Source organism: Triplophysa rosa, linkage group LG24 (assembly GCF_024868665.1).
Source record: "Triplophysa rosa linkage group LG24, Trosa_1v2, whole genome shotgun sequence".
In the NCBI taxonomy this organism is placed as follows: Eukaryota; Metazoa; Chordata; class Actinopteri; order Cypriniformes; family Nemacheilidae; genus Triplophysa; species Triplophysa rosa.
The window spans coordinates 5,609,174-5,626,554 of NC_079913.1; the positions used below are offsets into that span (position 1 = coordinate 5,609,174).

A 17,381-nucleotide genomic window follows, 5' to 3' on the forward strand; every position below is an offset into this window, starting at 1 on the left:
TGCTTTACAATGTAGTAAAAATGCTGATATGTAAAAATACTTCAGCGCTGTCCACCTCTGCTAAAATCCTCAAAATACATGATGCACAACCAAACAATGTGCATGTTACACTGTATGTGGGACTTCCAATAGAGGGCACTGTTGTATCAGTTTGAGTAGACAATAAATTGAATCTCATAATTTCTTGATTCTATTCCATTATGGTTTTAAATTTCAGGACACTTTTTCAGTGCGAAATTACACAGCTAAACTCATTTTATGTTGCATGGCAAGTTCAACGGTGTATTGCAATGTTAAGACCAAATCAATGAGCTTTTATTAATTCATATGCAAAAAAATATATAATATTGACCAGTGTAACATATTTCAGTCATTAAATCTCTCCAGCACAGGAAAAGGATTTAGCTTGTTAACAAAACAAGAAACATAGAAAAACAGCACTTTGGCAATTTACTGTACACTGTAATACATAATCAGTTGATAACGAATATGCGGGGTAAGATTATACTTAAAGCAACATGCAATATATTTATACATAGTAACATGGGCGTTTCCTTTTATTCCAGTGTTAGTACTACAAATAATGTGCAAGAATAAAAGTGTCATAGCATCAGTCATTCAAATCTTCATCACATGATAAAATCGTATTCCTGTAATAATATTGAGTTTGTGTTGCGAATATAATCAGTAAGGAATGAATAAATATTCAGTTACATTATAAATTTGTATTATAATTGTGTGTTATATTATGACAAATAGATATTGGTCTTTATGTGTGATCAATTTGGGCCAAGCACATTCTGCATAGCCAAAACCTTAAGACATCACAGTACAAAAATATTTTAAAATGTGAACGTCATACATGCTTAAAAATATCCAAATACTTGTATAAACCCTGCACTGCACCAAATTCTTTGGTATCCAAGAACAAAACAAGCATTCTTTCAAATGCCATGGAGTGAATTGCATTCCTTCTAGCCCAAATCACCTCTGGGATGTTCTCCTCATCTGTGTCTCCTGGGCAGATCTTTCAGCTTTCTCACACTTTGAAGCCCCTCACAGAATGACACAGCTTGAGCCTGCGGATTCCTGAGGTCTGAATTAACAATGTGAGACATCATTGAAAATCTCACAGGTATATACATTATCATTCACGGTACACAGATATTCTGACGCGGTATGGGTGTACAGTATTCAATTTTGTGATGTTAGTGACAGCAGTATTAGGGACAGTGAAACACTGTTATCAAATTATTTATTCATTTATTATGAATATTATTGATTATTTTAATCATGTTTTTTAAACCATTCGAGGGGACAGCGAAAGTCACCCCAATGCACACAATATAATGATTAAATCACACTTGTCAAAGTGGCTTTGCATTATAAATGTTTCTTAAACACATGCGACATTCCGCATCGTTTTTTATGAAATCAGAAAACTCTACCTCACAGAGGGAGCGTCATCGTGTTTCATCCTCTTGTTGGCGCTGTGGTCGTTCTCCCCCGTCGATGTTGCGGAGCTGCTGATGTGCCCCTCCGTAAGTCCCTTTACATCTTCATCCAGTACCTGGATGAGATGAACCAAAATGAAAACAACATACTAATACTAGTTAGTAATAAATAACTGATATTTAACCGACCATGGTTCTTTTCATTCCACAAGTTGGCTGGAGATCTGGAGTATTCTGACTGTCAGGATCTGATCTGATGGGTCTTCTCCTCAGTTCATCTCTTCTGTGCACCACTGTATTCTTTGACTTCAGCTGCCTGAGATGGAAAATAAGAAAATCTTTCATATACTGAACCAGAAACAGTTTAACGGAGAATCATGAAACCATCAATAGCAAATCTTTATCTTAGACATGTCAAACCTGACATTTTGATACACCTGGTGGACCATTTCTTCAAACGCTTCACCTTGTTTCTCAAAACATTTTACCTGTAACTTATGCAAAGAAATGTTCTAGGTTTCGACAAGTTAATATATGTTAAAATATGACATTTCTATAAGCTTAAAGTAGGAAAACTACAATAAAAATACTTTAATATGCAGTGATCTTTATTACATTCGTTCACACGATTGATCCAGTACCGGAGGCATTGTATCTATACCTGTAGCACAGGATGTGCATGTTTTATCTGGTAAGAGTTAAAGGAAAGTATTCAGTGTCTACATGAGACGCGTATCTAACTCTGAGTCTCAGCGGATGGTCTGCCTCGATGAGAGACGCTCAGTTTTGTCACAAGGCTCCGGCTGCCTCCACCTCATGTCACCACCACCATCGATTGACCAAGCGAGTTTCCTGGTCGACAACTAGCGGTTCAAATAATCTGTGTTCATTAACATTGCTCTTGTATTGGGAGACGTTTAAAAAAACTGTTTCAATGGGATTTTAGGGCACGATACTCTTGTGGTCTTGCTCCGAGTCAATAATCGGTGACAATCAGATCACTGATATGCAACAACAGAAAATAAGCTCAAGGATTGTATTTCCCGACCACTAGTAATAGCAAAAACATGACGCCATATCAATAACAGGAACCTGATAGCGATTCATGTAAGGAAACGATTACATTTGCATTACAGATAATGATGGCATATAAAATAAGAATAGGAAACAGTCACGTGACTCTGATCACTGACATGGAGCCCGTAAAGTTTAAAGGTAATTAAAAGACCAAGGAATAAAGGAGGCTCATATAAAGAGACATCTATTTTTCCTTGATCTTTTGAAATAAATGAGTTTGATTAACTATTTATTTAAACCTCCAGCCCAGAAACAAAAGCTCATTTAGGGAAAACAGCTCTTTTTTTACTTCAATCACTCGTAAAACTAATGAATAAATAAGTTATAGAACATACGGTATAATAATAACATATAATAGTATAGACTATGTTTAGAAGCTTAGTTCATAATAGGGGTGACCCCGAATAGTCTACGATTCGATAGGAGGAACCTGATTCGACTACCAATCTCAGTCGAATCTTCGCAGAGGTGTTATGCCATTTTGGTTATATGGGCAGTGGCGTAGCAGACGGGCACGCACTGCGCCGCCAAAAATATTATTTATGACGTAAAGAAATTAAGAAATTTAAGGTTGGGTACCGAAACCCCTGGCGCATATGAGCGTGGGGTCTGGCTATGACCCAGCGCAGGATTGCATCTCTCGGCGTCTTCTGTGCTGTGAGACCGGTAAAGTGAAGCAGCACGTTCCGCACGCACCCGCAGATGACTCGCAAATGAATGTGTACACCTTTTCCAAACATTTGTCACTTACTGAATGTTTGGGCATACAACACACTTTGTCTGTAAATGCACGTAGTTTGTTACTTAGACCGAACTTTACGCTTAATGAGATGAAACAAAAAAGAATAACGTAATATAACCAAAGTCACCGCATGTAGCAAGTACGGCGCAGACTTTCAGAACTGTCAGGAGAACGGAGAAAGAGTGCGCTGGAAAAAAGGTGAAAGGGACTTTTTGACTGTTTAAATGGTAAGATGTTTTATTGCATTCCTCCTTTACATGCGGTAATTAAAGTAACTTTATTGGGAGTTCATTGGTAAGGAACGTGCTGTATTTCCGTTTGTAAAAAATAATTCATTATCATCGAGTAGTTTTGAAGTGAGATCTGGTCTAGTAAGTGGCACTGTGTTACGTGATGTTTAAGGAAAATGTCCATTAATTTGACTATTTGTGGCTTGTGTTTTGAATATATGTTCCCCTGCATTTCAGACATTTTGCCTAAACACATTTATTTTCCACATTGTGACCTGAATCTGGCTTATTTCGTTTTTTATTTCATTTATTATAAAGGTACATTCTGTTCTAAACTAATTATGTAAGTTAACGTTTGATTTGCAATTCGACTATAGGCAAGACGTGACAATTCTGATTCGACTATGTAAATCCTAAGTCGAGGACACCCCTACTTCGTAATAAAAGTAACTCCTCTTGTATTACAGTCCTTCACGTGCATTATGCTCTCAGGCGTCCTGTCAGTTGGTAATACCTAGAATTTCAAAATCAAGTGCAGGTGGTAGATCCTTCTCCTATCTAGCGCCTAAACTTTGGAATAGTCTTCCCTGCACTGTCCGGGAGGCAGACACACTCTGTCAGTTTAAATCTAGACTAAAGACACATCTTTTTAATCTTGCATACACTAGACTTCCATAATATAAATCTTCTGAGGGTTTAGGCTGCACTAGTTAGATCAACCGGAACCAAAACCACAACTGATGCACTTGCTGCATCAAAGAGTGCAGAACAGTACTCTACTCTCAGCCAGTCTTGTCTCATTGTTCCAAGGTTACCACAGCGAGCAGGATGCAGTTCATGGCCTGCCCTGATGGTAGAGCGGAGAATGGGAAGCGGCGACCTGACAAGAGCTGAGATGATAGAGCTGGATAAAGAAGGACGCGGTCACCTGACACGTCCTCACCACAAAATTTCAAATGCTATTAGATTATTAATGATAATCTTAAACTATAATTTACCTTACTAGTAAGTTTATTTATCTTATTTAGCCTTGTTGTGCAAGCTCTCTGGAGCTTGTGCAGAGGCAGCAGCTTTTGCCAGAGGGGAACTGGAATCCCCTGATTGGGCCTGGGTTCTCCTGAGGTTTTTTTTCTCGATTAGAGTTTTGGGTTCCTCGCCACCGTTTGCATACTGTTTTGCATATGCCTGGCCGGGGGGGTGCTTCAGAATTTTAAAGTTTTTTTTTTTAAGATTTATTTTTGGCGTTTTTTGCCTTTATTTGACAGAGAGAGTGACTCTTTTCAGAGAGGACAGGAAGCGAAGTGGATCAGAGAGGGGGTAGGATCGGGAAAGGACCACGAGCCGGGATTCGAACTCGGGTCGCCCAGGACGAACCGGCGCCACATGTCGGAGCACGAACCACTCGACCACCTGTGTGTGCGTGCGTGTCTTTGTGTGTGCGCGTACTTGTCTGTGTACGTGTGTGTGTGTGCGTGCGCGTCCGTGTGTTAGTACGTGTGCATACTGTGTGTGTGTGGAGTGTTTTGTATGGGGGTATGTCTGTCTGTCTTTGTTTTCACCTTTTTCTTGTTTCTGCAGGTACAACTTTAATTGGTTTGCTTATAGTCAATATGTCTTATGTACAGCTGCTTTGTAACAATGAAAATTGTAAAAAGCGCTATATAAATAAATTTTAGTTGAGTTGAGTAATAAAGATAAGAACAGATAAAAAAACTGATCAGAGTAAAACTCATATTCTATTTTCCGCAAAATACTCAACTTCATAATTAAAAATCAAAAACTTGCTGTTGAGAATTGGGGTGAGGTAAGAGGACAATGACTGGAATGTCGACACACAGAGTCCCCCCCACACAATTCACCTCTGACCTCAGCAACCGCACGCTGTCCAGCTCCGTCTCTAATTGTTCTCCCACGAGTCTACGGTTGGGCAGGAGGCCACGCGTGTGAATCTCCCCGCTATGAGGACGGCGTGAGGTGACAGTTTATCCCTCTCAAACAGAGTGATAAACTAATTAGCCTGGCAGTGAGATCTAGGCCTGTCCCATGTGAACGGCACCTCCCACATCTGCTCTGACCCCACCCCCGTGAGAGGACGAAGGACTGATGTTATGTTAAAGCGACAGTTAACCTGTCACTCAAAGATGACACGTGTCAGATCAATACTCACCCGGTGGCCAAGCAGATGCTGCGGTACCAATCGTTGATGTCCTCCTGGTCCTCAGACATCAGCAACAGTTTGGCTCTGGCAAAAGTCAACTGGAGGAGAGAAGATTTTAGAGTTAGTGATGTGTTTTATGGGAAAAGATTGAATGTTTTCACAATCAAACATATGATCTACATGTTCTTCGATCTGCTGAGGTGTTGTATGTGACCTTTTATTCAGAATTGTAGCGCATGGTGCAAGCAGGTCAAAGGTCATGGGTTCAATCCCATGGTTTGCATGTGATGATAAAACATATAGCTTTAACGCACTGCAAGCTGCTTTGGATAAAAGTATCTGCCAAATGCCTAAACTACACTGATTCTCATTGGCTTGACTTGCATTACTGTGCACAATTTAACTGGACCACTAGAGGGCGCCCAGGAACCACTTTGTTGATGTCCTCTCACCAACAATCAACGTGGCAACAGTCCTTACACTTTTATAAAAAATGTTTACTCAAGATATACAGAACACTTTTAATGAGACTTAATATAGATATATGTGTATCAGTACTATCCTTTCAAAAGCACGGAGGTCCAAATTCGCTTTACATTTCTTTTTAAATGAATAAATACTGTGTTGTCAATACTTTTTAATACTTTTTATTGATTACATATTTGCAAAACCCAGTGACAAACATAAGGGGTGACTAATAATGATGATGTATGACAAAAAATAAAAATCACAAAATATGGGGATAGGAGGTTTCAGAAGGACAGCAGCAATATATACCGTATGTGTGGTGTATATACTGTATATCTAAATACATAGACATGTATGTCTCTCTGTACTATATTTTCTTTAGTTTTCTCTATTTCATATTATGTAGGCCTATATTTATTTAATGTTGTTTAACATGTTTTTTCCTGCACAGCTGCTTTGATATAATGCACATGATGAAAAGCGCTAAACTTAAAAAACACATTTTATTTATAAACATTACGACGATGACTAGTTAATCGACCTCTGAGAACATCAACATCTTCAGCATCATTAGTATCAAGCACATCAGTCAACCGATCAGATACCAAACCGATCATCACACCAGATAAACTGGAACGAAACAAACCCCAAAGAAAAAGACACGAGCAAAGATGCACAGATGTGCCCGTTGACGCTCTCAACTGCTAATCTGGCGATGATCTACACATCGAGGACAAGTTTTCCAGCTCGGCCCCTGTTCTCCTCCCCCGTCAGATGGCTCATCCCTGAATCAACAGCAATTACCATCTCTCATCCGCGCTGAGGAGACTTCACTGCTAGATTACACATGTCAAACAAGACAACGGAAAGCGTCCAACCCCAAACAGAGACGAGGGCTTTATCCCGGCAATAATTACGGCGGGGGCCCATTAGAGTGGATTATAATTGGGCCCTGATAGTATTAAATGACCTTTCGCATTTACCTGAAACCACAGGAGCGGAGGAAACTGCGGCAGTTACAGACAGCATATCAATAATCGGTTTTAATCTTTATTACCGCTGGGGACAGAATTGTAATGAGAGGTTTTTAATGGACACCCGGTAAAACGAATAACGCTGCAGATATATATTATAAGAAAGGGGGGGTGGTGCTGTTTCTCATTATGCATTAAATAGATTAGGATTTCAAATCTACCATCATCAAAAGTGTTATAAAATTACCGAGTTCAGTAAGCGAGGCGGAGCGCGGTATTGGGGGTGCTCCACGTGGGGGAACGGGTGGCCCGGTTTACGCACAAATAGATTCCACTTGCACCGCGACACTGCAATTAGGGATTTGTCAGGAAATCTGACCCTCTTAGGTAGAAATTACTTGTATAATAAGAACGCCGACGAGAGGAGCCTCTCCATAATTTCACTTGATTATTTATACATCAAAGGGAATCGGTCATGGATGCAGAATAATATTCAAGGAGGTGGAGGAAGAAAGAGTCGGATCTGCAAGAGGAAGGCGGCGAGATGAGAGGAAGGGGGCGCGGAGATGTGCAATGAGAAATAGAGAAGGGGCGAAAAAATTATCCAAATACAAACACTCTCTCATCTAGACAAATGGAGGCTCGTGAAAGAGAGAGAGGAGCTAAATTTTCATAGCACATTTTCTATCCTTTCCCCTACTACTACTACTTTCAAACTTTGCATATAGATTGCCATGGCATTTCCAGCTGTCAAATTTAATTTTGCTGTAATTCTTCACGGCCCGGTTGGGGAGGGGCACGAGACTGCTGACGGGCTCTTTCCTCTCCGGTCCAGGTGGGAGGCGGGTGGAACGCGGATCAATAATGTGTCCTTATGAGAAATTATACCTAATGCTATTGAGTATGCATTTGGGGCCTCAGAGGGATATCGGGCTAATGAATTGCCATTTCTAGCCATTAGATAATACGCGGCCTCTGCCCGCAGCCCGGGCGGATGAGAGCGGAGGAGCACGGGGTGGTGACAGTGGTTCGGGAAGATGCATTCAGTGGCGGAGCGGAAGAGTAGATCTTTGATCGAATCTGATGGAGAGATGCGAGCGCCTACCCAGAGTTCTTCAGGGTGGGCGGCTCCAAGTCTCATTATGTCTATTCAGTGCACCCATAAAGTACATGTCACATGAAAGCTTTGTTTATCAGGGACAATAAGTATAGTACCAGTGGAAAATTTTGTTTTATTATTAAAAATGATATTTGTGTTACCGTATTCAAGCATTAATTCTTATGCAGATGTATCATAAACACTATAAAATGTCTTTCTTTGAAAAATAAAGCACATCACTAGTCCTATATTTCACCCCTGTTGAAAAAAACAGCATATGCTGGTGAGGTAGGTTTTGAAGCATGGTAGCTGGTCCTGAGCTGGTTTAAGCCTAAACCAGTTTAAACCAGCACATCACCAGCTTAAACCTGCACAAAAAAGCTACCATGCTTCAAAACCTACCTAACCAGCATATACTGTTTTTTTCAACAAGGACAGCAAATAACTGAACGCTTTAGGAATGACAACTTCACTCAACAGCCTTGTGTTGTGCAATACATTCGCCTGAATGTTTCATTAGATTGCGGAGATCGTTTAGACATAATTTGTCACACAGCGGCAGCGCGGAGACCTGGAAAGAGATCAAGCGGTGTCAAGACATTAAAACTTGAAGCCTTACGAGGAGTTTGAGTAATTAGTGCGAGCGGAAGAATGATGACTTGATGGCTTTTCGCTAACTTGCAGATCAAGTCGTTCTCGTGTGGGGAGGGACATACGGTTCAGATTTCCTACGGGAAAATAGTAACTTTCAATATATAATTTTGACCATTTTCCAATACTAGGCCTGGAAAAACGCATGGATCTGACCGTGAGAATTTACATACATCTTTTACAGACTTTAAAATCAACAATACATCAGTATACTATACACATCAATTTCTTAGTCAAGTGCAAATCTTGACATATTGCTGGAGGAAAAACCCACATCACCAATCTATATCTGATGTGAATGGTCAATACAAGAGAACACCACATTTTGTGTTACTTTTAAATCAACCTGTTGTCCTTTTTATTTATTTACAACAAGATCAATGCCGAATGACTCAAAATGTGTTAAAGGAGCAGTGTGGAGATTTTAGCGGCATCTAGTGGTGAGGTTGCGAATTGCAACCAACGGCTCACCCAACCCTACCCCCTCCCTTGCGAAGCACTACGGCAACTGACACAGGACAAAGATGTCGTCACATTTTCGCTGCTTTGCCAAAGGAGATAACGTATTTACGAAACGCGCTCGGTATAGCAGTTTGTCCATTTAGGGCTACTGTAGAAACAACATGGCGAATTCCATGCAAGCGGACCCGCGCTGTATGTAGATAGGAATAGCTCATTCTAAGGTAATAAAAACATAACTCTTCAATAAGTAAGATCTTTATACACCTCTGAACACATAGTTGTGTATATTATATTGCATTTCTGTCAACAGATCCTCCAAAAAATTATACACGGCATTATTTTTTTCAGACTCTCATAGCACAAAACTTACACTCGTTTAGGCATATCTTTAAAGAACACCTCTACAAAAATATTCAATTCTTCAATCACATAAAATAATTGACAAACATCCCAAAAAATATAGAAATACTGACAGTTTACACTTACACTAATAAGGCCACCTTGGCTTTTGGTGTGGCCAAAGACTTTATCCGCAGTACACTCCTTCAGCGGGTAGATTCGCTGGCAGGCAAACTTGCCCCCGTTGGTTGGGTGTATGGGACTGAACCGTTTGGCTTGAAGCAGGATATCAGAGAACAGGAAGAACATTTTGGGTTTGGCCTCCGTGCCTTTAGGGGGCACTATCTTCAACCAGCCTTCCCGAATGTACCACCTCCCTACGAGAAAACGATAAGAGAGAACTTAAAAGATCGTATTAAGGGCATACTTATTGTAGCCGCTTGTACCTTTTACAACATTTAAGAGAAAAAGTCGATTTCACCCAGAGAAGAAAAAAGCAGGAGGTTTACATGACTTAAGTTGAGGAGAGGCAACCAATCTCCTCCTTAGTGATTGGCAGTTGCATGATGGAAACTAAATTAGATGCTGACATTTGGATAGATAAGATGAAATTTCATTCCTGCTACTGATTCCTTTAATTGCCCCGGTGAACCTAGGCGACTGTGGCCGCGACGATAGCGAGCGCACGGGGCTCAGAACGGACGCTCTGAGCGACAGACAAGCACTCTATGATTAGCAGAGGGGGTCAAGTAGGGGTCAAACTGCTTTTTTTAAATGCCACAGGTTTAATACGAGGCAACAATGAGGACACATCCTGTGATGCTCTCGGGCGGCGTGTGCAGATTGGATTTAATAGTTTCTTTGGCTTCTTTAAATTGGTTACGGGCGTTTACATGGTTAAGCTCTATGTAACTTACAGGGAATGGGTACGCTCGATTCTAGAGCTGCAACCTCACAAATGTATTTGTTATTAGGTTGCCTGACAGAACAGTCGGACAATCGATTTTAACACAAAACAATGCTAATAATAGAAAAACAAAACAACTAAATAAAGAATCCCCTCTTCTGTTTAATACAACAAAAGAAGCGATCGGATGTGAAAACGTTTTTCCGCATGTTTTCTACCCCGCTCTGGATTGACACATCCGAGGAAGGTTTCGTCGGCTCAGTTCAAAGAACGGGAACTTGGAGATCCCCTCTTCATGTTGAACGCTTTCAACTTCCCCTGTCAAAGCGAACCTCTGCCCGGCTACAAAGGACCTAGTGGTTCGCAGGGTGCTAAAGGTTGCACTACAAAGCGGCCGGGTCGCTCCTGATGTGACAGGGCCAAAGAGCCAGAAGACACATGAAAGCGTGTCTCCGTTTGAAAGTGATGGAATGGCAAGTCAGATCATTGTTAATTTCGAGAGGGCTTTGTTGGATAGGTTACGCTTTCATGTCTGTTAAAAAAGGGTTTGAATGTTCACCTGCGGTTTGCGAAGCCCAGGAGCCCAGTTTTTTTCTGATTCGGGTTATTGAATTGTAGGATAAATTGTGTCTTGAAGGCCCAAAACAAAGTACTCAAGAGAACGCCAATTTGTCCACCGCAAGCTTGATTTCGAAATGCGTCACTACCGTACACTTCATAAGACACAAAAAGATTGTGTCTTACACTATAGACGGACATTTCAAGTACTCTGAAAGCCATTAAGTAGCTTTGCCTAAGAAAAGGACTGACATTTATGTCATAATTCAGTGAAAATCTTGCACGAGAGCTGTGGTCACCCTTCACTTTCATTGTATGGCAGGTGCAGCTTAAACCTACTTCTATAAATTGTTCTCTTTGTGTTTTTCGAATAAGCTATGAAGATGAACACGAGGATTAGATTACTAAAAGATGACACAATTTAGATTTTCGAATGTTCATTTTTAGGCAAACATTTCCTTTATATATTCACAACAGGACCGCCTCTCCACCCATCCCTCTATTTCGTGGTAGTGGCAACATCCCGCTCTAAACTCCAAGACAACCAAACGTCTGTCTGGCGTATCAATGTCCCATTGATTCAAGCTTTGAGAATCACACTGGCCTTATCTCCGAGCCGGCCACTTAATATTGGAGCCTTAAAGTTTCGGAGTCTCCCATCTGTCAGGCATCGCTTTCACTAAGGCACATTGGAGGAAATGGAGAGAACGGACGCGCAACGGCCTTCTGAAGTCAGAAAAAGTGCCAAAACGAGCTGGGAAAATAAGCGTTATTAGACTAAAGAAAGTCCTCGATTTCTCGAGTCCTGGAAAAACAGGATGAGATGGGTTTTTACACCCTTCCTACATCCGGCGCTGTGTGAAATGAGCCCAGCGCTCGTTGGGTATTCATCACCAGCCTCCCAACCACCTTTGTGCACACACATCCGCGCTCAAACGCACACACTCTCCCTCCCGTTTCTCCCAACTCGCTTTTTATCTGTCGGCCCACAAGATGAGGAGAGGCTCTAATTGGTCCTGGGGGAGATTGGCAGGCCAAGACGCTCACGACAAGACCCTTTCTATCTTTTTCCCTCTCTTCCTTCTTCTCCATCTTCTTCTTTGTTTCACACGTGGGCATTTTCCCCCGGGATAAATAAGGGGGAAGAAAGGACCTCCACTCCACAAGTAGCATTAAAGAGGCGAGAACTGACTGATGGCACACTTCCCCCCCATTACCAATTAGCGCTGAGAACCTGTCAATAAATTCGTTTAATTCTCCTGTCGGAGGCCGCAGTCGTGCTCAACGAAAACTAAACTAGCTGCCTGATTACGGAAGAGTCGGGGCGCTTTACTTTTCCGCAGTCTTCCACCTGACCTTCTTCATCCGATTAACTCTGTCTCTCTCCATGGTTCCCCTGGTGATAAAAAGAATGCGAGATCACAGTCGCTAACCTGGAGCCAGGATTCTGGTCTTTCGGCCCTTCAGCTGTTTCTGGACTCTGCGCAGCTGCAGGTGGTTCTCCTGTCTGTGAGCGTTGTCCTGGATGCGCTGGGCGACCTCTGACACCGCCTTCACTGCCTCTGCGGAGGGACGACATGAAGTGTGAAACAGTGGATGGATGTCTAACTTACAGTAACTCTAAAGCACTTTTAATCATAGAAGTCCATAAAGGAAACCTCATTATACATCACTAAAAAGTCTATTATTAGAAAAAAAACTTAGATGTAAAATTGGCTTACATGTCTTGCATAGTGTTTTTTTTCTTTACTGTATGAAGCTATTTACTTTATTGATGCACATTATCTATAATCAATTTTTTACCCGAATAGATGGTTTAGTAACAGGTAACAAAGGCTTTGTGCCGAAATGCCGGTTAAATAAAGTTTGCGGTCATTTGTGCGGTCATTTTACCTTATAAAGTTCAGGTTAACCATCATTCAAAGCAAATAAGTAAGCACACTCAACATAATATATTCAGAAATACATACTTGAAGTGAGGTAATAATATAAATGTGAAAAGCAAACAATTTCATGTTGTTTCAGTCTTTGTTATATGAGCTACACTTACTTTATTATAGTAAACTGTAATGTTTAATACCATTTAGTTGGTACTTATCTACATAATAGCCCTGTAACAAACACTAAGGTAAAACGTGACCTATTTTTACACATTTAAATTTAACACAAGTGTCAAAGGAGTAATACAACAGCGTGGCACAATAAGTGCACATCCATAGGTGCTTATGTATAATGCATGCGGCATTATTGCATATGATAATAACAATGTTTGATTTTACCATCAACCCCCTGGAGAAAGTTGAGGGTGCATTTCCATTTCCAAACATCACTGATTGGGTGAAATCATATGTGCAGACCTTGCCATGGGATGTTGTGCTACCCATCAAAAGTACAAGGTCAATGAGTTGTGTGTCAATGTTTAAGAAAAGTAAGTCATTGAATAGTGAATATAGTTATTATATATATTTATAGTTTTTTTTAATACTTCAGCTTTTTACTTTAGGTTGCTTGGGCTTTTAAAGGCATGATCTAAAAACATCTAAATAACGAATTTGTTTTCCGAGTTCCATATCGTACTTTAAGTTCGCCACAATTTACAGAGAAAACATTCCAGCAACTCTGCTTACAGAATTCATTAACTAATGCAGACATCGTCGACTCATTAAGAGGAATAAAGCAACATAAACAAGCAGATGGATGCTAATTTTAAACCCAGCTTTGGTCTTGTTGACTCTAACAATGCAGACAACGAACAGCACTCGGGGCTTTCGCCTCGGTTAAATAATCACTGCCTAATTGAGACGCTTATCTTTAGAACAATTACAAGCACAACCAAACAAAGTGGCAGGTTTAGAGATGACTGGCCCTCAGTCTGTACTCTTTGAGTCCTTTTCTTTTAAGAAACCTTTCTCTATAATTGTGTTTCAACAGAGCTGCGGCTGATGCATTATTAATACGATCTCATTCCGCATTCTGCCAACACTTTCTCACTGTCTTTTTATTTTAGCCATCCAGTATGTTTAAACAGAACTTCGGTCGGCGGAGTTCTCCGATGTTAACTTTTTTTAATTAACCTTTGACAGCGTCATAGTCTTCACAAAGGAGTTCGGGAGATACTTTGTAGCAAGTACCGCACAAGTTTGCATTCAAAAAAGCATTTCATTCCTACAATAAATTTTTTTACAGTTTAAATAAAACGCAGCATGCAAAACTAAATCCAGTTAAGGTCTGGATGGTTTCACAAAATACTTATTATTGGACATATTTGTTTTGTACTATTCTTACTATGCTGTAAAAACTTTAATGTGTCATCCAAACATCCAAATTCAGAGCTAAAATCTTTTAATATTAGGACTGTCAAATGATTATTCGTGATTAATCGCATTACAATAAAAGTTTGTGTTTAGATAATATATGTCTGTGCACTTTGCATATTCATTTTATAAACACAAAAACATACATGCATAGGCATATATTTAGGAAAAATATAAAAATTAATAAACATTTATTTATAATTCAAATTATTGGTAAATATAAATAAACACATCTAACTATTTCCTAAATATATATATATATATATATTTATGTATGTGTATGTTTTTGTGTTTATAAATAGAAAATTGATATGCACAGTACACAGACACATATTATGCAAACACAAACTTTTATTCTGGCTGAGATTACTCGCGATTAATCGCTTGACAGCCCTGTTTAATAGATAATAAAATAATAAAAACAAAACAGTTTTGAGTAAGGTGTTACATAATCTTATCTTTAGTTTTATCAAGTTCAAAAAAAAGTTATTAAAACTGCAATTTCGAGTACAAATATCCATATTGTGATATAACTCCTAAAGTGGCAAAAAAAGAAAGAAAAGAAGAAAGGCAGAAAAAATGCAACAAAAACAACACCACAAATGAAGAAAACTAGAAAACCTCTTGTGATTTCACAGCTAGTTTGCCTAATCAGATACAATATGATTTGTCTGGGGTTGTTTTTAAAGAATTCCCTTTACAATATGCCCAGGCCGAATGAGAAAACTTTCTCTCTCTAAAAGCAAAAAAGCAAGGGAGTTTAAAAAGCAGCTCTAATGAGAGGAAGAACAGGCAATGGAGGGGTAAATCTGGATATGTACCTTCATCTTAGAATCAGGGGCTTTTTAAATTTGTAAGCAAAAGCAGCAAGCAACCAATGAGATTTTAATTGATACACATAAATAATTCCTTGTGTACACTGGCTTTTAAGTCGGATTTGCTGTTTATTTGACGTTAGAAAAAGTCATTATCGGGGCTTCTGTTGATGCTGGCGATTTTATTTATTTACATTTCGCACGGTTGATATCCTCTGATCTGGTCCCTTTTAATTATGTCAAAATTCGCATCGAGAGTTTAGATTTACGTTAAGCCGTGCTTTCATCCGCGGCGAGCACAGCCACCCGGTGACAAAAAAACGGCACGCGAAAGCTACAACAGGAGCCCAAAGATGTTCTTTGTCACCCTAACAAAGACAAGGGAGGCTGTCTCTTCTACTGCCAGCGTTAAAACTTTTTCCCTTTAAGATGCGGGTTTGTTTTGGCAGCATATGAAAGGATTTCGACGTTTGCACATTCTTGAACGGGCCGAGGTATCCTGCGCAATGCTCATCTGCGCGACGCACCTCGTCATCACGAACAAACGAGTGATCTTGTTTTAGGTTCCTCTGTATGTGACAAACTAGAGTGGAAAGCAAATTTGACATGCATAACAAGTGTGACTTTTGGGTGAATGTGATACAGATCCTGACAATAAACAGATAATGACAACAAAAAAATCTCGACAGGCTAAACCCATCAACATTTTTGTCACAGAGCGCTAACAGGATAAGAGAGTGTTTGTCGAGTCGCGAGACGGAGGATCCTCTTACTTGAAAGCTGCTGAAACTCCAGGTTGTCTGGACTTGTGTTCTCTGTCAGGTCCCTCAAGAAATGTTTGTACCTAAAAAAAGCAACAAACAAACAAAACACGGCACAGGTTTATTGCCAAGTTTCTATAAATACACCCTTGAAGCGCGAGAGAAAACAGATCACGGAGCGTCAGGGTAAGGAGGATGGACAAGAGCTGTCAGCATAAGACGACATCGAATTACTCGCATTAAAACGGAAAGAAAATTGCAGTTTTTCTATTTTGAAGAGGTAAAAAGGTCCATTCAAGCCTATACACTAATGTGCCATCTTTGTGCGATCTCTAATTTGATTTTGTATTGAGGCGAGAAAGAGAATCGAGAGGGATTTGAAATAAGGTGTAAAAACAGAGAAAAAGAAATAGAATATAGCATACTCCCTTCCAGCCGAACTGGGTGACCCGGTATACACATAACGAACTATGCATTCACCTCAGCCCGCTATGAACAGACAGCACTTCAGAAAAAATTTAATATTGATTATTGTGCAATAATCCCTCATCCGCACAAAAAGGTTATAAATAGCCGGGGCCCTATTAAGCAAATGACCCCTATCACAAGGTGAGGGCCAAATTGAGAAGGGAGAAAATTTGGTGGTAATTCATTTCACTGTTTCAGGGTCTAAGATTGAGTCTTAATACCCGAGATTACAGTTCACTTAAGAAGAGCTCCAGCAACTAGAGACATCAAAGGACTCTTTCAAACCAGAAGGCTCTCAGAGAACTTAGACTCTGTGGTATCGCGGCAACGGGGAATACGATTCTGCACTTTGATTTGAGAAGCTTGAAAAGTTTGGAGGAAGAGCATTAGTATTGCGCAGGTGTACGTGTGCAATTAATCTATCAATTAAAAATGCATTAAAGCAAATACCGTGATGCTAAATAGCACATGCATTCATTAAACAGAATGTACGGCGTTTCATTGCTAAAAGCTAGGTCAACTATTATCCAAAAGAATCTGTGTGACACGCATTTCTGAAAGAACTAAAAATATATTTAAAGGAAGGAATTGGGAATTGTTCGGTTCGTGAAAATAACAGGACAGAAAATGACAGCGGTTTCAAAAAAACACTTGTAAGGCATAGTTCACCCCAAAATGAAAATTCTGTTATCATTTACTCACCATCTTGTCAAATTAAACCTTTACGACTTTCTTCTGCAAAACAAGATGTTTTAAAGAATGTTGGTAAACAAAAAACGTTGGTCCCCTTTCACTTCTATTGTATGGACAAAACCAATGCAAGTCAATGGGGACCGACGGTTTTCTGTTACCAACATTCTTCAAAATATCTTCTTTTGTGTTCTGCAGAAGAAAGAAAGCCATA

General features: G+C 40.0%; 1 protein-coding gene across 2 annotated transcripts in view; it reads right to left on the minus strand.

Moving 5' to 3' along the window:
* Positions 1 to 246: 246 nt before the first annotated feature.
* Positions 247 to 17,381, minus strand: part of arhgef39 (Rho guanine nucleotide exchange factor (GEF) 39) — a 48,490-nt gene continuing 31,355 nt past the window's right edge. For both annotated transcript variants that reach the window (XM_057324485.1, XM_057324484.1), the window contains exons 6-12: positions 16,022 to 16,092; positions 12,553 to 12,681; positions 9,802 to 10,031; positions 5,671 to 5,759; positions 1,644 to 1,770; positions 1,449 to 1,570; positions 247 to 1,096 (exon numbers count right to left, since the gene is read on the minus strand). In XM_057324485.1, the coding sequence (XP_057180468.1) occupies positions 1,057 to 1,096; positions 1,449 to 1,570; positions 1,644 to 1,770; positions 5,671 to 5,759; positions 9,802 to 10,031; positions 12,553 to 12,681; positions 16,022 to 16,092 (808 nt within the window). In that variant the 3' untranslated portion in view covers positions 247 to 1,056. The remainder of the gene's footprint in view (positions 1,097 to 1,448; positions 1,571 to 1,643; positions 1,771 to 5,670; positions 5,760 to 9,801; positions 10,032 to 12,552; positions 12,682 to 16,021; positions 16,093 to 17,381) is intronic.